General features: G+C 47.1%; 1 protein-coding gene across 1 annotated transcript in view; it reads left to right on the top strand.

The window, feature by feature from the left end:
- Window positions 1–25,438, top strand: part of Mpped2 (metallophosphoesterase domain containing 2) — a gene marked incomplete at its 5' end in the record, with an annotated part of 154,979 nt that overhangs the window by 16,270 nt on the left and 113,271 nt on the right. Inside the window, 1 exon segment of the mRNA XM_013503011.1 lies at window positions 23,751–23,932. Within this exon segment, the coding sequence (XP_013358465.1) occupies window positions 23,751–23,932 (182 nt within the window).

The following is a 25,438-nucleotide window of genomic DNA, read 5'->3' as shown; positions in this document are numbered from 1 at the left end:
TGCAGTGTTGAGACCTGCTGGTGGCTGAATGTCCAAGAACGTGGATGACCTCACCAGCACCTCCATGTTTGGGACTTGTCTGGAAGACATGTGCCCACCAAAGAGAAGTGGAGGGTTGAGAAACCCCTGACCTCCAGTCATGCCACGAGGAGCAATTTCCAGGACATGCGGTTTCCCTCTTGGAAAATGTTCTGTGGCAGGTGGGAGGTATTGCACTGACCTTTTCCTTTAAACCTGCAGCTGGGCCTGACATGGCTTTGGCTGTGATCCCTTTTGCCGAGGGTACCGCAGATCTAGCTGTCAGTAAGGCAGCCCCAGTCAAATGCCTGGCTTTGGCAACCGGACATTGATTTGTTTATTGGCTGCGAGCCAGGGGTACCTGTTAGATCCTTAAAACCTGAGCATCCCAGGAAGTAGGATAATTCTTCCAGACCCCTTGCTTTTCTGAGAAGGTCAGAGATGGCATCTGCTAGCAACTTTTGAATTTAGTGGGAACTGGTGAACCTTGCATTCAGCTGAACTGCTGAACTTCATAATGGGAAAATTATGTAATGAAAGCTCTAGTTTTTGGTGATGATTAAAAATAGTAGCTCTGGAATGCTCATGACCTAACTTAGTCGGCAGAAAAGTTTATCAAATAGGCATTGTGAAGAGTCCAGCCATTGAATGTGTTGGTAATAGCAGCCTTTTTCCCTGTAGAAATTATACGTCTCTGCATTGTCTACATGCAAATATGCATGTGTGTGCACATGTACACACATCCACAGACAAGGGAGGGTCTCATCAAGCAGATGAAAGTGCTTACTGAATGGTTCTTCTGCCTGCAAACCAAATAAAACACTGGACATGTTGGTGTGTGGTTTAAACAACCTTGGAGAAGGATTACTCTGTGAGTTGAGCTTGCATTCTATTGAGGATGCAGAGAAGCCCTGTTATTAAGCATACTGGGTCAGTCCTGGGTTCACCTTAACATTGTTTTTTCTTTCTGTGGAGATGAAAAAGGTCCTCGACCAGATTGCTTTCTTTGTGTTCCACACTGGGTGGGGATAGCATGATTTTCACATGACTGTGGGTCTGCCCTATAAATAAACAGATTCAGTCCTTTGTTTTAAATGCAATCAGCAAGATTGCATTTGCATTGCTTGTAAGTGAATCGCGTAAGTGAAATTACATTGCCGGCATCTCATTTGGTATCATAAAATGTTATGGGACGCAGGCTGTTTTTCTCTGCCGAAAGTGTCTTGAGCGAGTATTAGGCTGCCTGCTTTCATTTTCCTTTGTGATCGAATTTGTTGTATTCTGCAGTGTGAGGGCTCATATTTTCACTTACGTTAGTTGCTGGAGAAATTCTCATTTGAGTCTTCCAGAATGAGCTAAGATATTGGTTCAGTAGGGGGTAAATGGGAGTGTTAGGACTAGCTCATGTCGCGTAGCAAGTGATCGCTAATCACTTTCTGTGCATGTGACAACTTCTGCTTACTAAGTAAATGCCAGCCGGTGTTGGTTGGAAATATAAAGCGAGCTGAAGCTTTTCAGGCAGTTGGCTACAGAAAATGGTTTATATAATTAAAAAAAAAAAAACAACAAAAAAACCCAACCCAACCTAAGTTAGTCACCACTGTTTTTTTAGCTACCAGTGTTTTTAATTGGCTCTTTAAAAGACATCTGCAAGGCAAATGACTCAAAAGTCATTTTGAGATTCCCTCCTTATTTCCTTACAATAAATACTACAACACAACAATAATTGCTGACTTCTAAAGTCAGTTGTTCCCGGGACCAGTGAGAACGTCTCATGTCACAAATCGGGGCTGCCCTTCCGCAGCAGCTTTCTCAGGTTGTGCATTTTTAAAATGGAAGTCAGAGGGGAGGCAGGAGCCCTTCGGTAGCCTGTAGTGGTGTGGGTTCCACACAGCTTCTGCCACCCGGCTCAGTGACAGCCCAGGGTGTTGGCACCTGGTAGCAATTGGCAACCTGTGGGTTCCAGAGAGGGACAAAAAATATGCTTCGCAGGGAATGGGTGGGGAATTAATACCTGAGTGAATGCTTTTCTTCTGTCAAAGAAGACTTAAGCAGCCAAAACCAAGAAGAGAAAATAGCTTTCTAAAATATCTTACAAGTTTTTTCTAGTAAGAGTTTGAAGGAGATACACAGTTGTGTGTTCACATAGTATTTTTTTAAAAATACATCTAGGAAAAATTTTCCTATGGAAGAATACTGAGTATAGTTTCTGTTTAGTTAGCAAAATTCTAATTGAAATACAACATACAAGCAGAAAAATAGGCCAATTTGATGTCTTCCTTTCAACAGATTTTTACAAAGCAAAATACTTGCACGATTGCCGTTGGGTGTGGTTTTGAAGATAATTTTGTTTGGTTTAGTTTGCAAAAATAATAGTATAAGGTTGGAAAAATTCAAATATTATTGCAATCTAGAATACATTTTTCTTGATGAAAGTTGTAAAGTCCTTTGTCAACACTGCTCCAAGCCCTCGGCCGCTGGACGCCCCACAAGGTAGAGCTGCATGTGTGACTCTTGCCTCGACCCATCTCTAGGGCACCCTCCCCATTTGCAGTCACTTAAGATTTCCTGAAAGTGCCTCTCTGTGATTTGAAATGTTCTCTGGATAATATTTCCAATCTGATGACCTCCTTGAATTAAAACATTTCTTTAGTTTAACTTTAAAGATATCTGTATTTTCTGTCCCATTCATCACTGTTTTCTCATTGAAAAAATGAACCATGCTTATCCCACTTCAAATGAGCAGCTGCCCTTTGAAACTAGATCCTTCTTTGGCTGTAATTGTCTAGATGAGGAGGCCCAGGTTCACTAACTATTTGAAATGAATTGGTTGTGACTGTAAAGCATTTTTGGGCTTTCTTCGTTTTTTTTGTCCTTCAAATTTTGACGTGTTCCCAAGTCAGAAAATTTTTTTAAAAAAGGAAGAAGAAAAGAAAAGAAGAGGAGGGAGAGCAAAAAGATGAACGAAACAAAGGGAAAGAGAAAGAAAGTGCGGGAGGCATTTTCTGAGCACATGTGAGCAAGGCCCAGTGGTGGGCAATAGCTGGACTGTAGCACTGGAAGAAGGAGAGACTTAGGATCATTCCATCGAGACTCCTTGAAGTGTGGCTGCAAACTTAGCATGTCTGTATATATGAATGAATGTGTATGTGTGTGTGTGTGTTCCCGTGTGTGTGTGTGTGTGTGTGTGTGTGTGTGTGTGTGTATGTTGTGTTGAGTGCAGTATTAGTTATTTCTGAAGACCAGCATTGCTAAGAAAGTTTTGAGACCACCTCTCTCGGTCTGTGTTTGGAGCCAGTTCCCAGGTACATCACTGAGTAGATTTTTCCGTGTTTTCTGGCCACAGAAATCATCCTGGGTCACACTGATGCAGACCTTCCTGCGGAGGCCTGTCCAGTTCAGCTCAATATGCCCAAGGGGTGAATTCCATTAGTGAGTGAGTTCTCATATCTGACTCTCCCTCCCTGGACACAAGGCTCTGTGAACTCACCAAGCTAAATGCTTTTCAGATTGGATCCTTCATGTTCATGACCATGAAGAGTTCTCATGATAATACTGGAACAACTTTGCCTTTGTCTACAAAGGTATTGGACCAGCTATTGGAAAGCTGATCCGGCAGTTGATCCAAAGGATCCTCTATAGGTGGGAAATACGGTCTCTCAGCTTGGAGACTGAAATATTGACACATTCCCTTGTTAAGGGCACCACAATCGGTGGCTGGAGATATTTGCTGATAGGTTATTTAGCACGTAGTCATTCCTTTGAAGCTTAAAGAAACCAAACAGGAAACTAACAATCAGATTTTCTGAGCCTGTGTGTGTGTTAAACCTCACAATAGCCAGAGAAGAACATCTTCAAAGGAACGTGAATTATAGTTCTGTTTATTACACTCTTGTGGGAGCTGATAATTTTCTTGTCCTCATAGCTACTTTTGGGCTATCGGTAGTCATGAATTGCTAAAAAATCCACAAATTTCTAAAAGTATTTTTGAGTTCTTATGTTGTGCATAATGCCAAATCACATATTGTCTCTAACAAAAAGTCTGAATCGATACCTCTGGTTATGTTAGAAATAGTTAAAGACTTAATTGAATTTAATTAAACTTAATAGAATAGCACACAAATTGGTTTTAGTTTTGATACATATTCATATATTTGGCACAGTCATTATTTCATTCGTTCATTCACATATGTATGGAGCCAGGCAAACATGTGAGTTCGGGCTGTTCAGCAAGTTGAAATGATGATTGTGGACATTTATTATGGAGGAAATGATTTGCTGTGATGCCCTACTGATGACTCTTGCGGTCTTGGTGTGACATTCGTCGCAGTTTAGATTGTGGAGTCAACGCTTATTGTTTGGACTATTTTTCCATTCCAGTGGGTCTTTTTTTCATTTTACTGCCTCATGTTGGTGAAAAAAGGCTTTTAGGTACCCCTTACCTCTCTCTCCTTTGGGGTATCTTAAATCTTTTGGACATACAGCCTAGATTGGAAGGAAACTAGTTTTAAAAAGAACACGCCAGACAAGATAAACAAAATCTATACAGATACTGCTATTGCTACCTCTGATGATGATGAAATGTCTTTTTTGAGAGTTCACTGTGTGCTCAACCAAGTGCTAATTACGTTATTAAGGAAATACATGACCTTATTTAATTTGTAGTAGGTAGGTGGAGTTATACCTATTTGTAAGTGAAGGAAAACTCAGGCCAAGCCAGGTGTGATACCTGTAAGCCCCAGCTACTTGGGAAGCTGAGGAAGGAGGATTGCTCGAGCGTGTGAGTTTGAAGGCAGCCTGTACAATACAGTGAGATGATGCCTTCAATATGAAAGAAAGAGGAAGAGGGAAGGAAGGAGGGAGAGGAGGAAAGGAGAGAGGAAGGGAAGAGGGAGAGAAGAAGGAAGGAAGGAAGGAAGGAAGGAAGGAAGGAAGGAAGGAAGGAAAGGAGGAAGGAACCAAGGAAGGAAGGAAGGAAGGAGCCAAAGAAGGAAGGGAGGGAGGAAGCAGGAGGGGCAAGGCTGAAAGGGGCTGTGGACATTGATCTGGGTTGCAGCTTCTTGGTGCAGTCGGCCTGAATCTTCGGGTCTTGCTGGTCTCAGACCCATGGGTTAACAGTTTGAATTTTGAGTATTTTCTTTTCCAAAACAATGCTCGTAATAAAACCATGTGTCGCTGAAGTCATGGAGCAGCACGCAGTAAATACAATCCAGACTGGCGAGCATATTTTTGGAACAGTTCCACCGACCAAGGCAACGTAGAAAAGCATGACCCAGGATGACTTCTCCGCTCGAGAAACAAGGGGGGCGTGCTCCTAAAAGGGGGGCTTTCTCCTTCCAAAGGGCTGTGTGTGTGTGGGGGCAGCTTCGGAATCACGTGGTAGAAGCCACAGTTTCTACACCTGTAAAATGAGGCTCAAACTCTGCATGGTGGTACAGTTCTGTAATCCCAGTACTATGGCAGGCTGAGGCAGGAAGGTTGCAAGTGTGAGTCTAGCTTGGGTAACCTAGTGATTTAGCAAAATCCTGTGTCAAAATAAAAAACTTTAAGAAAGGGCTGTGGATGTAGTTCAGTGCAAAGGCTCAGCATTCAATCCCCAGCACCAGTACCAAAAAAGAAAGGAGCAGGAGGACTGATACTGGTTAGAGAAGATAATTTCCAGGGATGCTGGCATTTCAGGCACTCTCAGCGTTTAGGTCAAGGTGACTTAGCATTCTCTGTTTGTTGCTGAACTACTCACAAGCGCGGGACTGGGTGAGAATGCACGGCAGCTGCAGAAAGTGGCAGGAAGGGCGAGATGCAGGTACTGGGGGAGGGGAGGGCTCCGAGGTTTGTGGCAGTGTGTGTTACTGCAGTAATTTTATTATTATTATTATTTTAAAGGGTAAAAGAAGGATAACATAGTAATGGGGGAGCTTACCGAATTACAGACAAAGTGGTAGGAAATTATCAATGGTTGTTGTTTTACATATTGTTATCTACAAGATAGTTTCTCAGCATGGAGTAATTTTTAAAAATCTAAACATTCAGTGCATTCTGATCACACCTCTGAAGGGGTAAAGTGGCCCTGGTACTGTCCTCTGGTGGTTGGGTGTGACCAGTGCAGGGGACCTGAAGCCCTTTCTGGGGTAGAGGAAGAAGGCAAGCCAGCGTTGAAAAAATAATCACTTGAGTGAGGCCAGGTTGCCCGTGGGCTGAGCTGCGTGGATGACAGTGATCCGCGGTCACACCCAGCAGCATCCAGGACGCGGCAGACAGAGCTGGGGACCTGGGACGCTGTATTTGGGTGCAGCGAGAGCCCATCTGGAGGGGCCAGGAGGTGACTAGGCTTCGGGAGCCAGGGTCCAGGCGGACAGCGGCCGCAGGGATAAGGGCAGGTGAAGGGGACCCCCTTACCTGCAGTAGGGGTAGGAGGCTGAGGCCAACCTCGCCTGGGTGTTCTGCAGCATCAGGGCGGGCAGCAGGAAGGAGCAGGAAGGACAGACTGACCTGGACCTGTGTGGAGGTCAAGGCTCGGGCCAGTGGGAGGCGGGAGCTCAGTGGCAGAACTAGAGTGAGGCGGGCCCCTGGGCAGCTCGGGGTCTGCGTTGGAGTTTTTGAAGGCCGGCACCCCTGGGTTCAGATCCAGATCTGGATGAGGAGTGAGTGGAACGGTACCCAAGAAGCTGCGGGCAGGCTCTGGGCGCAGGCCTGACATCCGGGCTCCGCGGTTGTCGGGTTGTCGGGGAATTCACCGAGTGCCGCAGTGACGCTCAGGGGAGGGGCTGCCCCGGACCCCCGAGAAGTCTGCTGAGGGCGCTGTCACTCCGGGTTCTCAGTTGGCGTCGCGGAGTCGGCAGAAAGAAGCTGCGGCCCTGATTCCTCACTGTCTGGATCTGAGACTCTGGCTGTGCTCCTTTCACCGCTGCCTGCTCCGTGCAAGCTCCGTGCCAGCTCCGTGCCCAGCAGCGTCCTTCCCGAGGCACAGGGCTGTTCTGGTCAGCAGTGGCACGCAGCCCTTCCTGTGGAGCCGTCCCGCCCTGGTGTGGAGACGGGCTGGGGCAGCAGGTGCGGGCCTTGTGCCCGCCGTGCATCCCGTTTCCCCGTTAGGTCGGCCTGAATGCCCGCGTGATGTGTCTCAATCCCAGTCCTCACTGCTGTTTCAGCACAGAGCATTTTCAAAATTTCAGCGACTGTGCCTAGAAATTTGCAAATGCCGTCTTGGCTTTGCTTTACTCTGATCTCCCTAGAACCCCTGTTTGTTCGTGTGAACGGTGGGGAAGGCGCGGAGTTCGTTCTCACTGCGTTGCCGCCGCCCAGGTACACGGGCTTGGTCTTGAGTCCGTGATCTTGGACAACGTCCCCACAGGGATCCGGACATGATCCAGTGGACACCAGTGTCGTGCTGTGTCTCAAGGAGCAAGATAGACTTTAAATTCTTTTCTATCTGTTCCCTGTCCTTCTGCCTCTTAAATTTTTCATGAAAGAAAAATATAACGAGCACGATATATTCCTGAAAAAGTGGGTTTTGCTGAGCAGTTGGTGGCACGCAAAGTCGACTGGAACCCAGGTTTCGGAAATAAACCGATCAGGGTGGAGGAGACACGATGCCCTTCACGTCATCTGGGCCTGGTATCGGGCTGCCTGCAGAGGCAGGAGGTACTGACGCACCCCTGGCTTGCTGTGGGTGGTGGGGTTGTTGCCAGTGTGGTTTTATTTATCTTAGAGGAGCTGGTGCAACCACTGACCGGAGCAACTGGCATTTGGGGTTCGCACCTGGCGGGACTCCGGGGCTGCTGGCATTTGCGAGGAGTATGCACGGTGTCATCACGTCTGGAGGAAATGGCCTTGTTCAGGCCCCGGCGGCCCCGTGGTTAGACCTGGATACCCAGGAATCCTGCCTGCGCTTGACAGCTTAAAAGCTTTCTGGGGGAGCTCAGCAGAGGAAATGGGTAAGAAAATTAGGACCAAACGAGCCGCTACAGCCAGGGGAATCGTGTGCAAAGGGCTGCAGTGACACTGTGTGTGCCGATGGTATAATGGTTTAAGGGGGGACTGTAACGCTTTGAGTGCAGAACAATCTCAATTGTGTTTAAAAATTCATAGCAGAAGAGGGAGTAGAAAGACACCGAAATGTTACCCGTAGCTGTTTCTGGGTAGCAGAATTGTGGGCTCGCTTTTCACTGCTTTTCATATGTGGGTATTCTTAATTTTTTTAAAAAAGTTAATGATTCCTAACATTAGTAAGCATATATTTTATAATGCAGGGACAAAAGCTTTTTTACAGTAAATATTTTTTTCTCATCTCTCTGGGAAAGTCCCCTTTACGGATCAAGGAAATTCATTTGTTCTCTGCCAGTCTGGCTTCTTGGGCAACTGCTGTGTGAGGCCTTTGCCCGGGACACCGTGTGAAGGAACGCCTGGGGGACACGGGCACAGAGGGGGCACGGAACGCTCCACAGGGTCCATAGCACCAGGGAAACAGCAATCGCGAGGGGTCTGCCTGAGGCAGAAGACAAGTGGTGCGTCTTGGACAGGCTGTAGGCTGCTTTAGTCTCCATTTACTGAGATTTTGGAACATCAAGGCCATTGTTCAGGTTTTGTCAAAGTGGCTAAATCAGGGCAAGCCTGAGAAATTTTGCAGAGACAGAAATAACAGAACTATGGTAATTACAGCAATTATGCTTTTACTTTATACTCAGCGCCTTACCCTTACTTCCGCCCAGCGTCCTTAGGAAGGGAGGGTTTTTACCTCTGATGTCGCCCGAGAATGCTGAGGGTGAGGCTAGGCTGCGCCCCTCTCCCACAGGCGTCAGCTGGTGTAGCTAGGATTTCAGTCCGTGCGTTTGTCTCCAGACGCGCTGTGCTCATAACGTCTTTCTAGGGGCTCCCGTAAAGTTCGTGTGGGAATTTATATGAAACCTGTTTTCATCTGTTTTTCTGTTAAATGAAGTAAAGGTGGGAGCCAGTGACATTTGGACCAGTAAAACACCTGACAAGAGATAGCGCGTTTCAGCTTTTAGGGCATTTGCTATTTGACATTATCAAAGCTGTGGAAACTAGAATTTCAGACGTTTATTGGGTGTTCAGGAGTAATTTATTTGAAATCTAGGAGAACTCTGGTATTTTTTTCCTCTTTACTGTTGGGTTTGCTTCAATGAAGGACTGTCTGGGGCAGGCAGAAGATGTGACCAAGTGCTGGAGCCGGGCAGACGCCCTGTGATTGATGCCGCGGCGTTTACGGGGCTCTGCGCTTGGGGAAGTCCCTCACCTTCCTGGCCCAGCAGCCCTCATCTGTAACGTGGGGTCAGCAGTCTCTGGCTATAGGGCCAACAAGGCGCAGATGGGGTGCTGCCCCTCGAGCGCTCAGCGGTGCAGCCTCTGCGCCGTCACTGCGCCCTGAGAAACCTGGAGCCTGGGCCCAGTTCTGCCCACCTGGCTGTGGACAAGCCCCTCGTCCTTCTGCACCCGCCACTCTGCAGAGGAACAAGTGTCCCTGTGGAGAGCATGGGGCGGGCCTGGCCGTCAGCTCTGCGGGGACGGCTGCTGTAACTGGGCTTGTGGAGGAGTCCGGTCTGCACGAGAGCAGGTGGTACCCACTTCCCTCAGAGGCCCCTGTGTGCTCACCCACGGGCCTGACCTGTGGTCACCTATCCGGAAAGGCCGGCTTGAGCCTGTTTCCAGGCAGGCCAGGCTGGGCTCTGGCTGCCGCGCAGGAGTGCGAGGAGGCAGGGCTGAGCCCATTTCCCGGCCCCGCAGGCTATGAAAGCCCGGGGAAGACGTGCACGTGAGCTTCTCTGTGCCCTGCTCCGCACTTGGGCACTTGTCGGAGTGCCCGCGTCCTAAGTGCTGGGTGAGGTGTCGCCGGCAGCCCATGCTGGGTCCTGGCACTCTCCCTGCAGGGCCACAGCAGGGATGAGGGTTGGTCCTCGGTCCCAGAGCAAGCGTTTGACTCAGGGCAAGGAAGGAGCAATGATCTAGTCCTGCTTCACTTCCTGGAGTGGGTTCCGAGCCCTCCAGGTGTTTCCTACGGAAGGTGAGAACAGCCGTCCCCTCTCTGCGCCCAGGCTGACTTCCCGGGTGGGTGTCAGCGTCGGCTGTGGAACGCGTCCCCAGTGTGTCCTGAACATGCACTGGAAGATAGTCACTCCCGTATTCCCACGGTTTTTCTGAAGAGCAGCCAAGTTGGAGTGGGAAGGAGGCAGGTTTGGACTTCCAGGCCCACTTCCTGCCGCTCCCCAAGATGACTTAGAGCAGCCCGGAGCCGGGACCCTCAAGGCCAGGGCTGTCACGGGGAGAGGACTGCGGTGCCTTCTGCTAGTCACAGGTCCGCACTGCGTGGGGAGGGAGCTCCGGAGGACGCGAGGCAGAGCCTGCCCTGCCTCTGTTCCTCCTTTTTGAGGGAGTATTTTTAGGGGGAAGTTTGATTCCCGCCAAAGCCAAAGCACACTGGCCACCTTTTGCGGCACCCATCCCTGCAGTGGAGAAGGGGATGGGGCAGGTGAGAGTCTGCGTCTGGGTGCACACAGTCCCCCACCAAGCGGCGTCAGTCCTCGTGTGCGGCACAGGAGTGCGCTCCTGGCGGGGCGCTGGTGCGCGTGCGGGACGCGTTTCCTCCTCTTTCCCCCTGCTCCCCCTCATCTCTTCCCATTCCTGAAAGATCTTTTTTTTCCCAGAAAACACAGCTAAAGGAGTGCATCTTCCGCAGTTTCGCTGTTGAACGTGCGTCAGAGGGAGAGGACGGGCGGGGTTGTGCAGACCCGGTGCGGGAGGGTATTGCAGCACATTCTAAGAAAGGACACAGATGGACGAAGTTTCTTCCCCTAGCCAGAGGGTCCAAGGAAGTGGCTGATTTGAAATGGAATGAGGGAAATTTTGCTGTGAACTCCCATGAGACCAATAAGACATGGAGATGGTAGGAGGTGTGATCAAAACAGAGGATGAAAGTTCAAGTTGAAAAATTATTTAGTGGAAGTCACATGGCTGTGAATCCCCCTCACATTACCCCTCCTGCTTCAGACACACTTACCCTGCTATGTAGCCACTTTCTGAAGCAGTTTCAGCTTATGGCAATTTCTGTCAAATGAAAACATCCCGGGCTGCCCTCATCCTCCTTACCCACCAGACCTGGCACCATATGACTTCCGGCTCGTCCGGAAAATCAAAATGACCATGAAAAGGCAATGTTTTGAAACAGTTTAGGACATCAGGGTAGGCAGGACAGCGCAAGTAAAGACGTTTATGAAAGAGGATTTCCAGAACTGCTTCAGAAAGTGGCAGGAACGATGGGGTAGTTGTATTTGAACAAGAGAAGGGGAGGTTTTCGAGGGGGTTTAATGGCACCGGGTCTTTTACTGTAATTTTTAAAAAATTTAAACATTCTCTGTGCTCTTTGACCCCCTCCTCATATATAACCAGCTACAGAATGATCTGTCCAAGATTAGAATCAGGGTATAATTGGATCTCTGTGTTATTTTTTATTTTTTAATTTTTTTGTCTTTTTGAGAAAGTGTTTCATTATGCTATTCAGGCTGGCTTTGAGTTCACAGCAGTCCTCCTGCCTCAGCCTCCTGAGTGTGTGTGTTATTTTCATGTGTGTATAGCTACCTGTTTGTGAGTGTGGGCGTGTGCTCATTGCACATAAGCTAGCTGTTAAGGGATGTTGTATGAAATTTTATCTGTCTATATGCCCTGGACTTTGGGCTCAATGACTCTCAGCTAATATCTTTTATGGTTTACAGTATTTGGAGGAAAATGCCCACTTGCTCAGTGTGATAGTCCTAACTGTACTCATCATAACTTGGTGTCCAGATTTTGCAAAAATTAACATCTAAATAATTCATACTTCCTTGGCTTTAGTAACCCATACACACCTATGAGGTACAGGCTTTATAAAATCTAGGAAAATTCAAGGTACTTAGTAAGTGCAGTGTTCTTACTGGAAAATGCCTTCGTTGTAAATTTGGCATTGTGACTCAGCTTCCCGAGTCTCCTCCCTCCACCCTCCTCCCTCCCTCCTCCTCTCTCTCTCTCTCTCTCTCTCTCTCTCTCTCTCTCTCTCTCTCTGTTTAAATGCTGTCCCTGTTATGTCCAGTAACATAGCTCTGGGTCTGTGTGGAGAGCGACTCACTTTTCACGGCTCAGGAAAATACACCCTCATTTGTGAGGCATCCCACATTGAAACAGTTCCTCTCTCAGTCCTCTCAGAAGAATCTCAGCAGTGCTGGCTGGAACTTCCGGAGCCCTTGGTGCGCACGGGCTTTCCAACCTCTGCATCCGTTCAGTGTTTCTGGGCCAGGACGCTGCAGACCCAGCCGTAGGTAGCGGAAGGGAATCCACTTCTCCCAGCTCTGGAGCCACGCCCAGACCCGAGGTCAGCACCTGCCAGGGTCTCCTTGCTGCCCTTCCCGTCACAGAGGAGAATAAGGGGAAAGAGGGATAGCAGAGTGGGCCAGATTTGCTTCTGTAACAGACCTGCTTTCGAGATAAGGAGCCTACGCCTGTGGTGCAATCTTAGTCCATCACGAAGGCCAGGGCCCCTCCTAAATACACACCGTAGGGTTGGGAATAAGTTTTTGAACACATGAGTTTTGGGGGAACACATGCAAGGTACGGCGATGCGGGAGTCGCTCCATCCTCTGACACCCATTAGCCCAGGTGTATAAGCGAGGTCAGTGTCTTGCTGAGGGTCTCACAGCCGAGCAGCAGCGGAGCCACCATCCAAACCTAGGCCTCACCGACCTCCTGAGTGACTTAAGTGTCCAATGGAGCAACTTCCTAGTCACTCTGTTCTCAAAGTCTCCTTCCCCGAAATGCGCATAGCTGTGCCTCATTTGTGACCCTTTGGTTAGGCACTGGCAGGTGTGCACCTCAAAACGAAGAACTCGGGATGGGGAAGACGACATCCTAAGAACTCCTAACTGTGGTACAAACGCACAGTGAACATTTTTCACTTTCTTAACTTTTGACCAGTGAGGCAGCAAGGGTGGTTGTCACCACAGCACGCGCCTGGCCTGCACGAGGCCCGGGTGTGATCCCCAGCACCGTCAAAATTCAAGCACTTCTAAAAAAGGGAAAGAAAATTGTTACCACTGGCTTGTCGGAGGACCACAGATTTATATGTGATCAGATAACATTGAAATGGTTTTTCAAACACACGCGAAACTAGAGCCGAAGTCACTTGAACATCCACAGAAGCACACTGGTTTACTCTGTGGACAAGAACCATGGGAGCTGTCAGCTGTGGGCAAGCCACGGGGGTAGCAAGTAGCCCAAAGATGAAGTCAGATAACCTCCCGAGGCGCTAACACTGCACTCAAAGATACCCACTCGGAAGTCTCCGGTTGTCCCCACCTCCTCTGAGAAATAGTGTTGCACAGCACAGAACACAGGTGCAGACAGGCCCAGATCCAAAGCCAAAGGCCCAAGTTCAGCCTGGGTCCTGAGGAAACGTTTGGACAAGCACACGTGTGTACACACACACACACACACACACACACACACACACACGTTACACAGGGAATTTGAGGGATTCAAGGAAGTAACACAGCACACCCCCAGTATACAGTATCTGGGTACTTACTGCTCAGTACTAGGCAGAGAGAGCAGCGGTCATGGCGCTGAACATCAAGTTGTTTACTAAGAGTTTGCTGAGCGACTGCTTCAGGAGCGGACATGTTTTTCCAGCTGAAGGAATTCTGGCCATGCCACCCCCAACTTCCTGCTGTCGTCTGTTGACTATTTTAAACCAAGGCCCTTCAGAAAGAGCGAACGTGGGGAGAGGCTTGCTCTGAGCTCCCCCCGCTGCCTAAAGACAGCTTCTCCGAACGGAACTCGGCTGTCATTGCCCGCTCCTTAGCAGTTTTATTAACCAGGGAAAATGGACTCACTTGCATCCCAAGAGAGGGGAGCGGAAGAGGACACCACCTCCAGGCAAGCTTTGTCACAAGCCATTATACCTCCCATCTGTTTCCCCAAGGGCCCATTCCTCTTCCCTAAAAATCATTCGCTTCCCTAAATTGCCTACCTCTCTCCTTCCCCCCTTGTCCCGCTGGTGTATGAATTCCCAGGTATCTGCTCTTGGAGTACTGTATTCCTTTTTTTTCTGTGACCTACATGGTGAAGGTCCAAATAGTAAAATTCCCTGGCTTTGCATGCCAGGTGGTGTTTGTTGCAACTATAAAACTCTGCTGTAGAATCTTGAAAGCAGTCATAAACGTTATTTAAACAGATGAGGTGATGGTGATCGAGTAAAATGTTAGAAAAACGGGCACTGGACTGGATTTTGCTGGTGGGCTGAGGCTTGAATTAAATAAATAAAATGGTAAAATGATGGATTGAAAAGTTTAAATGTTATTGGGTTTGGGGGTGCTGGAGTCTCCTTCTGGTTTCTAGGTTCTTTCTGTCCTAAGCAAAGAACTTGTCAGGACAAGCACAAATGGTAGCAAAGCTTTATTAAAGGTAGGAAAATAAATAGGATCTATACAGTGAATTTGGGCCAAGGAAAAGTAGGAAAAGAAATGCACCCTCGAGCATGAGGGTGGCCACCATGCAAGAGAGAACACAGTGGAATGAACTCAATGTGGACGTCCTTCTTGTATCACCCACGCCTCCCGCTGATGTCAGTCTAGGCCATCCCATTGAGTACTTGCTCCAGTTCTCATGAGAAAACCATGTGTAGGGCTTTAGGACCTGTTCTGTGCACAGGTCTGGTATTTTGTAATGAACAGGTCATGCCTACTTCCCAGCCAGCTTTGCCACCCCTGAATCTCCTGTGTCATTTTCCCCTGAGAGACACAAATCCCCATAATTCCTTGTGGGGTGCTAAGGGAGCAGGGGTCTCCATCTTCATGTAGCTACTTCTGATTGGAAGGGGCTGTAGACCCTGCCTACTGGGAGGTGTGTGCTCTCCACCTACCTTGGGATGTTGTGACTTACTGGCTAGACTACAGAAAAACACTGTCAGAAGACAATGAGAAGAGTTAGTGACTAGAACTGCGTGTTCCATGGGAGAAAGTAACTGTACTGTTAGGTTGGGAGCGAACAACCCAAATATGAGGAGCGGGTCAGATTTCCACGCTTCTTACTGAGGACAGAGTATGGAGAGAGTGAGGTGAGATAAAGCATTGAGAGCTTAAGAGCCACAGCCTTAGCAACACTACTTCACATAATGGATCTGATTAAAGATGGGACCCTCAGTGCAGGTGCTCATGCAAGCCATGGTGAATTAGGGTCATTAGTGACTCTGCTTATCTGCGCCCTAAGCCGTGTTAGAGTCCTGCTGCCCGAAGGGGAGTGTCAGGTCTTCTAGAGGTTCTCAGGAACAGCATTCTTCTTAGTCCTTTCCGTGTCCTTCTTGGACAGAGCTACTTGCAAGAGACTTCAGTGCTCTAAAATGTGGTGACAAGGAGGACACATAACCAGTCCTACCTGTTGGTAGAGCTTGCCAGTGTCACTGAGCAGGAAATCTTGGACAGAGTTTGGCCAGAGCTAGCTAGGGGGTATAACAACACGGTCCATAGCTTTTCTCTTTGTTATTGTTAGACGTAGATTAATCACTGGCATTGCAGTCAGACTTTGATTTCATTGTCTTCTGAGCCACACACTTGCTGAGGGACAAGCCAGCCATTGTGTCTGTGACTGGGATGTACAGATCCTGTGATACTCATAGGTAGCATAAACTGTGAAATATTCTGTGACAGCAGTGTTTACTTGCAGAGTGGGAAGTTGTGTGGGATCCACGTAATTGTTATGGTGGATTAGTGGATCCCTCCAGCAGGGGATGAAGTTGTAGTGTAAAATAGTCCTTTATCATCATAAAAGAGTCTGCAGAGAAACAAATATTAAGTCTGGAAGTTATTGTACTGATTTTGAAAGATTGTTAAATGTTGGAGCCATGTCAAGCGGTCTGACAAATACTCCCACACATTTGTCTTGAAACACACTTAAAGTGATGCCCCATATTTGGTAAAAATGGTCTTGCCTCAAACCTGACTTGTTCTGTGAAAGTGATTCTGACTGACTCAACTCAAAGTTGAGTACAACTCAGAAAACAGTACAGACCATTAAAACTCAAGGGAAAGGGTCACACACCAAAGCCCATTGGCCACTGGAATATGAAGTCAGGGTACTTCTGAAGAGCACGGTTAAGCAGTGAGGCCCATTCACAGCCACCTGTGAGACTGGCTTTGATAGGTTGGGCGGTGGGGAAAGACAGCATCGGGTACAATGTTTGCACTTTTAATAGGAAAGAAAATTCGTTTAATCAGTTGTAGCCAGGCTCTTCTGACCTTCTTCCTCTTCCCGCTATGATTTTGATGCCTGTGAGGTTCTTCCTACTGGAGTGAGCTAGGCAAAGACGTGTCTGCAAAGGACCTGTAGTTTGCTCCTGAAGTTGTAATCATTGATTTAAAAGCTCTGTGTTCCGTTTTAGGACAGAAGCTGCTCTGACCTTTGCGTGCTGTGCTGGGTGGCCTGAGGGTAAACGCGGACGCTGAGCAGCCAGCCCAGGACAGAAGCACCCACCACCTCCGTGCCTTTGCCGCGTTGTCTCATCTGATCTCAGTCTTTGCAGGTGTAAAATGGGAACAAGACAGGAGCTGTCTCCCTGAAGGTGATGTGAAAGTGACCATGTCCCAGGCAGTGTGCAGTGCCTGGCATCTGAGTAGATGAATCCACCGAGGAGAGTACATCAGCTGCACGAGCCCCTCAGCTTCCAGACTCGTGAGAGTTTTGGGGACATTTGAGATTGAAGCCATGACACCTTCCTAGTCCACAGGCAGTGCCCCACATTTTCTCCTGTGCCCCACGGTACCTCACATGACCTTGATCATAACACGTTTCCTGATGTGTCATAAATCACACACATACACATCACATGGACCCCCAAGACTCACTCACTGCCGACTCTTCCGTACGTAGCAGTAGCACAGTTTCCGGCTTATAGAATATATAAGTTCAATATATCCTCATGAAGTAACTAAATAATCAGTCACCAGTCCTGTCAGTAAGGATTTTACATAGCGCATTGATGGAGCGTCTCAGAATCCCCCAAGGAACCCCCCTTGCTGCTTATCTCCCCAGCACCTGGCAGGATACCTGGCACACAGGTAGATGCTTAGGAAATGGTTGGTCGCCGACGCCTGAGCAACAGTGCGTCTCAGAACAGAGTTTTAAGCCGATTAGCATAGTTGTCACCTTAGAAGAGAGGGAAGCATGTAGCCTTGGACAGTGCATCTCCATGTGTTATTTATAACCCAGCAATAACCGTGTAAGAGCGCTCAGGGGCAGACAGTAACTAGTTAGGAAAACACTTCCACTGGCGCTGCAAGCAGGACCCTGAATTCATATTGCACGCATTGCTCCAAGAATTAAATTGTTACCACTTAATATTCATTGGACGTCGGCACTATACTTTTGTACTTGGGAAAAAACAGAGGAGGCACATGCTGCATGCAAGGCTTTGTTAGCTGTAATTAGTTGGTGATAGAACAGTGTTGATACAGCAGTTCAGCAGTTAGAGGAGACCAGTGCCCTAGTACTTATACGTCGGGTTCTGCCACGCTCACTGCGTTTCAGCACTGTGGCCGTTCTGGGGCATGCCAAGCTAGGGGGCTTTCGTCTGCTCCTCATTCAGGAAAATGAAGACTCCCACTGCAGAAGCACCTCAGTGAAATCGCGTGTCCTGTCAGTTGGTTTTGTGCGGCTTCTGGGATTCTGGGTTCTTTGCTCCCCTAGGCACTAGGTAAACCTCAGTGCTTTCCAGATGGAAATTACACTCCCTTCTCTTTATTTAGCACCTCCCTAGTTCTGATGAGGTGTGTTTGCCTCATGGATTGTCCAGCAAGTAGAAAATGGGCTGTGTTTACCTCATGGATTGTCGAGCAAGTAGAAAATAAAATTTTAAAGAGAAAGAACATGTTTTAAGAAGCATCAGAGACCCAGTTGCTTCTGCAGTCTTACATGGTGCATGATGGCTGCATGGAACCTGGGTGTCCCTAGTCATAATGCTCTTCACCTTTGGGGACCAAAGACTAGAAGGGATGAGACTTGTCCAGTGCTGGACAGCTGAGTGAGGATTCCTGGAGAAAGCGCGCGCCACCCCTATATTTTACAGTCTTGTATGTTTCTTGAGAGCACTTACGTGTTAACAGTATCCCCTTTAGGGACCTGTATTTGGAAAGAAAAGTTACACTTGTGACTTAACATCTCTAAGAAGGAGGGACACTTACATCTTCACTACTATTTTAAAATTCAAACTTTTATATTGCTGACTGCCCTTATGCGTTACTATTATTTTTTAAGATTTTAAAGAGACTCCTTTACTGGATAATTTACATGAGAAAGGGGAGGGTCCCTCTAGGGAGAACTAAAACTTGAATATTGTGACAGTAAATTCTAGTGATTTTGAGTAATCCCTTTAGATACTGATGGGTATCAGAGTTTAAGGGATTGGTTTGGTGGAATTTTGTAATTGTTGAAATCATTTTTATTCTCACAGTGCTAGTATAATTTAGGTTCTAAAGTTAAATGCCTGGGCAGAGAAGTGGATTGGAAGGTAGGGAACTTGAGATCTAGCTCTGACCCCAGTTCTGATAAAGCGAGGCGTTTAAAACCTGGCCAGTGTCTTCCAAAGCATAGAATCTTTGGTGTCAGGCAAGATGCTTCAGAATAGACAATTCTCAAACAAAAGTTGTAATACTTTTTGCTTTAACATGTGGTTGAGAAAATGAAACAAGCTATACAATTCATGACTTCACTGATAACATTGGTCAGGTGAAATCTAAAAAAAAAACCTTTGTGTAGAAATTATAGGACATTTAAGAAACCATGAAATAATAGTGCAGGTAAGGCAGAGCTCATGAAGGTGATAGATACTCAGAGAAGTAAAACACAGGCTTATGTAAGCTCAAATCCCTTCCAATGTAAGAATCCTGTGATGCTGTTCACCTCAGGCCCGGATTCTACTTATTTATTGATTGTGTTTGCAGTTTTTCCATTTGTATCGATCACACAGTATGTTTAGGTTGGATGGTGTAACATCACAAAAATAATTTTAGCTTTCATGCTATCTATATTTTCTGGATAACAGAGTGAAAGCTTTAATGTCACATTGGAAGACTTTTATACAGTCAGTGGAATGCACAAGCACAAACATCAGGGTTCTGACGTGGGCTAGGAGATAGTAAATACACTGAAATCCTGTTAGAATGCTTTGTAAGGGCGACACTCTACTCTCACATGGAATCATAGGCTGATTGTGTACACAAGAGTTTTACTGAACACTTGCTTTAAAGAAGAATCTCTGTCACAGCAAACCACATGATAAAAGCTTTTCTGAAGATCTATCAGTGAGCTCTACAACACTGTATGAATTTGTTATTGAAAATAATAACAGATATGGCCAAAGAGGACTCCATAATGGAAGCAGTAATACTGTCATATTCTTTATGAGTGGAAAAACGCTAATGTGTCAAGACTGAACAGATGCAAATGGCTTATTTATTTGCATATGCCATGAGCTATCTATGCATTTGATGATAAAGCTTCAAGAACAGGATTTGTAGCTTGGCATAAAACTCAGAAAGTTAATTGGAAAATAATTCTAAGATGATTGGGCCTTCTCTAGGAAAATCCCCATGGTACCTCTCGGTGGCCTGGATTAGCGTTTATCTCTGATGCGTGGTTCATTGGTCCAAGGACTTGCACAGACCATGAATTCTCACCCTGCAAATGGAGAGACCAATGGACTTGCATCTAAGAGGAAAGAGCAGGACTCTGAGCGTCCCAGACACTGTCTCCCAAGGAAAGAGTGAGTGCACTGACTACTCAGGTAGAGAGAATTTCAGGGGATTGGACCATATTGTCAGATATTTGAAAGACTGTCATGGAACAGGGATGAGACTCTTCTTGTTATTTCAGAGTGCAGAGCTAGACTCAAGGTGGCATGACGGGAAGGAAGTAAATGCATGGATAGACTGGATTATGTGTGCAGTACTGCACTGAGTGTTGTGCATGTGGTCTCCTCTGCTCTAATTCTCAGAGTCCCTGAGTGATGCTATTACTTTGCTCCCCGCATGCTGGGGATGGAGCCCAGGGCTTGGTGCATGCTGGGTATGTGCTGTATGCTGAAGCACATCCCCAACTACTACTACTTCTACTAGTAGTAGAAATTCTTTTGGCCAGCATTAAGAAAATTACGCTCATTATCCTTTTATATCCTCACAACAGTCTCAGGAGATCAGCACTGTTCTCCTGTCCACTTTCCCCATGAGGGACTCGGGCACCAGGGTTAAAGCACTTGATGATGTCACAGTCAGTCAATATCACGTGAGAACAGAGCTGGCCAGGCTGGCTCTAAAGTGAAACACACTTCACCCCTATGTTATTCTGCTTCTCTGTTCAGCACATGTGCTGTGTGTTAGACCCTGGACGGGATGGTTTCCATCCTCTACGCTACCTGGCAAGTTGAGTGTTATTATTCCCATTTGACAGAAAAAGCTGAAGCTCAAAGGATGCAAGGGCTTTTCCCAGAGCCGAGGACGCAGCCAACGTTGCTGCCCAACACCAGTCTGCAGCTCTAGGCTCTGGAGCAGGCTCAGGCTCAGGCTCCTCGGAGGTGCCGTATCTGAAATGGAAGCTTTGCAGGCAGAGCAGTCAGCACCTGCTGTGGGTACTGGGGCAGGGAGAGGGCTTGGAGCCTCCCTGCCTCTGTAATCTCCAGTGAAAATTCATGTCGTCCCGGCAGGGAGGGTTACTAACCAAGGAGGGTGGAGGTGGAGGGCTTTGCCAGGTGAGTAGGGATCTTCCAGATCAGGTGGGATCTCCGTCCCTGTCCCCTCCCAGCTGAGTATCCACTGCCTTGGTCAGTCTTCCTGTGCTGTGTACCAAGTGCCCAGTTTGGGCAGGTGTTTCCCTCGGGAGTCGCCGCTGTAACTGCCTCCCCTGCGCCATCTGATTTTCGGCTCCAAGGGTCCGAGGGTGGCAGTGTCTTCCTCCTTGCGATCTCTGGTGAGGATGTCACTGTCCTGCACCCTGCCCTGTGCTGTCTTCCCAAGCCATCCCTTGCTTTGTACTTTGTTCGGTCAGTGCTGGGGTCATTGCTTCTCGGCCTTTTGGCTAAGATCAAGTGTAGTGCCGGGTTCGTGGGACCTGTGGACACTTTGCATTTGCATTTTCTTGCTCCCTGCTCCTGGATTTCCTGCCCTAAGCCCGCCCTTAGCACCTCCTGGGTGCCTTCATCTTCCAACTTTGTGTCGATACCTGGGTGCTAGGGGTGCATCCTCTCTGCTGGTCCTGCTGTTTGCTTTGGACACCTTCTCTCATTTCCTCTCAGAGCTGACAAGCATTTCCGGTTTTCTGTCCACTCCTCTCCCTCTGCTTTTATGTTGCTTGGACTTTGTTGAACTGTTCACTCTGCCAGACGATCCCATGTTTCTCTGAGGGTGGGAAAGGAGGTTGAAAGTGAATCAAGAATCAGAGTTGCTCGCTCTCTCAGAAGATTTCTCACTCAGTCTGGAGCTGAGCTGGGGACAGGTTCTGTATTGGGTGGACATCAGCTGCTGTGGTGTGGGCAGAGTCGCAGAGTGGAGGCCTGTCTACGGTTGGTTTCTTTACGTTCTGCCCCATGCATTCAAAGCAATGGCTGTGAGGTCCCTCTGACAAATCGGGTGGATCCCAAGGATTTTGATGCAAGAGTCGTGCCTGTGACTTAGCTGAATTACAGAACAAGTAAGGTGGTCTCTTGGTTTACATGTTACCATTAGCATGAAAGCTGCAAACACACACATGGGCACACACATGCACACACACATGAGACTGGGTTTATTTACAGCTTCAGTGGTCCAGTACTTGATTTGTTAAATTTCTAATCAAATGCTGGTGGATGCAGAGTAAATACAGAGAAGCCCAGGATGGTGAATATTTTAATTTTGGGGTAGGCACACCCCTGTCACTCTCCCAGGGTGACAGAATTAGCTGAGCAGGGAGCAGCCTTTGATCTGGGAAACCTGCTTTGGGCACACGGGGGACGCTGGTCACACGGAGTCTCTGTGATGGAGAGGAGGACACCAGACACTGTTATACATAGACAAGCAACACTGGCTATAATCAGGAAGGCGCTTGGGTTACCGATGAGACCTCAGTGTATCCGTGAACTTTCTTCCCTGCACCAGCGTGTTCGTTTAGAGCCTTCACTGGGAAACCCACTACTCTTTTTGACAGAAATTCAACTTTTTTTTAGGCTTCCCGTTAGACCCCCTGTCCCGTTTCCTGATTCCTTCCTCCTTCCCTCCTCTCCTTTTTCCTGTCTTCTTCTTCTCCTCCTCTCTCGTTCCTTCCTTTGCTTCCTTTCTTACAAAGATAAAGGGAAAAGATTCTGTATTAAAGAAATTTGAGACTATCCAAGTTACATGCTGGTATCTTCATTTTCTCACTGAAATTGCCATTCTTAAAACAGATTGTTCCTTTAAAAAGGGGGAAGGTTAAACAAAACCTATATAGGAATTGGAATCTTGCATGGGTATTTTGTTGCTGGTGGCTGCATGCTAATTCTCATGCGTGGGGTTGTGGTGTGAAATATAGTTCTTTATTTAATGTCTTACACTCGGATCTTTGCATTGCATATTTGCTTCTCTTGTGACCTTCTCTTTGCATTTATAACTGCTTGTTTCACCCATAATCCGAAAATAAGCATGCATTCCTTCAGAGAAATTAAAGGAAACTGTCAGTGGAGAGTTAATATAGTTAAAGCATCCTTAACTCTGCTGCAAACCTCTTAAATAATTAAAACTGTATGTGCGAGGAGTCAGATTTGCATTTCTCTCCCAAGTTTATTTAGCACACTTTGTTACAGTCAATTAAATGAGAATGTTCTGTTTCATTTTCCTTGGCTTTGGGTTGATCACTTTGCCTTTTGATTCTTATGCCCTAGTGTAATTTCACAGTGCTTAGGTCTCTAAAACCTTACATGTATTCATGTATGGGTAGATCTATACAGACACATTAGCGTGCACTCGGTTTGGGCTCAATAGAATCTTCACCCCGGGCACTGGAGCATTTCCAGCAACCTGCAGGAAACCAGCACTGCAGATAACTCATGGTGCTGAAGTGGGCCCGGCAGAGGTCCTCTAACATCCGGTTTCCTTTCTTAAGAACTCGGCTGTTCGGTATCACTTTCCCTACCCACGATTTGATTTGTGACTCTCTTAGCAAAACAAGATCCAGGTGCTGAATGGTGGCGGGGAGGAGGCTGTGTGAGTGCCGTCTCTCCTCACCTCAGTTGGCAGAGCCTGTGTGGAGGGCTCGCTGGAAATGAGCTCATTGCTTAAATTATGCATGTTTAAGAAGGAATAAATAAGTTGTCTATTTCCTAATGATAGTGGGATCAGTTGAAGCATGATGAGAGGAAAAATAGCATAATTTTGCATCCTGAGTTGGGGATCAGCATCCCTAAGATTCATCTGAATCACTCTTACCCATTTCCTGAGTTCTTAATGACTCTGTGTAAGATGTTAATTTCTTTTAATTTTCCTGCCAGGTAAGTAAGATTTTTGAACTTGGTCCTGTGTGGTTGTGGCTGAGGAATGCTGTGTCATCCGGTGGCCCAGCGTGGCCCTTGTTCCAAAGGGACCCTCCTGCCTCTGCCCCATTTGGTTTGGGTGTGTGCACGGCTAACAGTCTGTATGTATGTGCGATGACAATTTTGAGGGTTCTGACGTGTTTAACTGTTATGGGATCTGTTATGTCTACTTTAGGGTCGACCCCATCCCATATGACACTCCAAAACCAGCGGGCCACACGCGATTTGTCTGCATCTCAGACACACACTCCAGAACAGATGGTATCCAGATGCCTTACGGGGACATCCTTCTCCACACAGGCGATTTCACCGAGCTGGGACTGCCCTCAGAGGTTAAGAAGTTTAATGACTGGTTAGGTAAGGAATGATTGTGTTCTGGCCGCCCCAATTAACCTTTCCCGTCTGAGTGTCACTCACTGCGTCCTAATTGAATTAAAGCCCTTGGAAGCCGGTTCAGCCATTTCTCGTATGATATGCGGCGGTGTCTAGCTTTAATCCAATTCTGTTAATTAAAGATGAATTTTTAGATATTTAATTTTACTGTGCATCCTTTCAGTGCTGGCCTCAGCGGTGCTGGGGCAGAGGGACGGGAAGCTTTGAAAGCGATCTCATCACACTCCTGCTTTAATGAGGGTGTTCGCTGGCACACACGAAACCTGGAATCAGATTTTTAATTCACTGGCTCTGCAGTCTTTCCGAGATATTATGATCAAAGACGTACAAATGACCTAGTCGTAAGAGAACATTTCTAAGAAATGCAAGAGGGTGTCAGAGTCATCACAGGAAGTGAAGTTCGTCAGCACAGGGCGGCTTGGGACAAGCTTTGTAAGGGTCATGAAGGGAACCTTAAAATGCCCTGAAAAGAGCAGATGCCCTGCTGTAAGACTCTAAAAATGTGCAATGTGAAACTGCCCTGTGTGTGAGAAGAGCCCACAGTTCAGGGTTCTACAAAAACTGGGATCCGGGTCAAGCATTTGGCAAACGTTAGCAGTCCTGGAGTTCATCATGCCGTGTCTACCAGAGAAGTCAGTTCTGGGGCAGGGGCAGCTCAGTGCAGAAGTGTTTGAGCCTGGCCTCCATCCCACCCTGGGTTCCACCCCCAGAACTGCATTAAAAAAAGAAAGAAAGAAAAAAAGAAGACTTCTTTTTTTTTTTTTTTTTTTTTAACAATCTTCCTTTCTTAGGGAAAGGAAAGAAGTACAAGCATTCTGAGAGTTCAGACTCTTTAAAGACACTGAAGGATTACGCAGTAAAGAGAAGAAACTACTCTGGAAGAAAAATGCAATAAATATTATGGTAGGCAATAAAAATTACCCAGGAGACTCAGGCAGAAACTTTAAGATTTTGTTTGCCATCAAACTGAAGCAGGGTTTGAGAAAGTGTTAAATTATGGATTAAATGGTAAAATGTATGTGTTAATGGAAAACTGGTCTTCACTACATTGGGTAGAATGTTTTAAAAATAAACAGTAAGTCTAATAACATCACTATTATGATTTTTTATGGGCTCTTGCACATCTGTCCGGCTTATAGACAGCTGGCAGCAGGGTATATACCGCTTTTACTTGTGTCTTTTTCATTTATTGGTGAGACTTTAGGTGTTTGTGCATAACTCCCACATTTACCTTTCTTAATACCAACAAACCAATTGTGCTGTTGATTACTCCTGTATTTGGCAAGACGTGTTTCTAAAATGAACCTGTAAACTGATGTCAGTCTTTCTGTTGGTGGCTAGCACTGGGATGTGTATTTTCATGTGTTCGTGGTTTTTTGCCTCCCTTGGGCTGTTTCTGAGCAGCCGGTACTAGGTGTGACTTACCTGCCTGAGCATGGGATTCTTTGTGGCCCTGGCTGCTGCTGGCAC

The sequence above is a fragment of the Chinchilla lanigera genome, unplaced genomic scaffold (genome assembly GCF_000276665.1).
Source record: "Chinchilla lanigera isolate Chin_1 unplaced genomic scaffold, ChiLan1.0 scaffold00075, whole genome shotgun sequence".
In the NCBI taxonomy this organism is placed as follows: domain Eukaryota; kingdom Metazoa; phylum Chordata; class Mammalia; order Rodentia; family Chinchillidae; genus Chinchilla; species Chinchilla lanigera.
The sequence above is the reverse complement of the archived record's forward strand: the minus strand, read 5'-3'. Positions and strand labels throughout refer to the sequence as shown.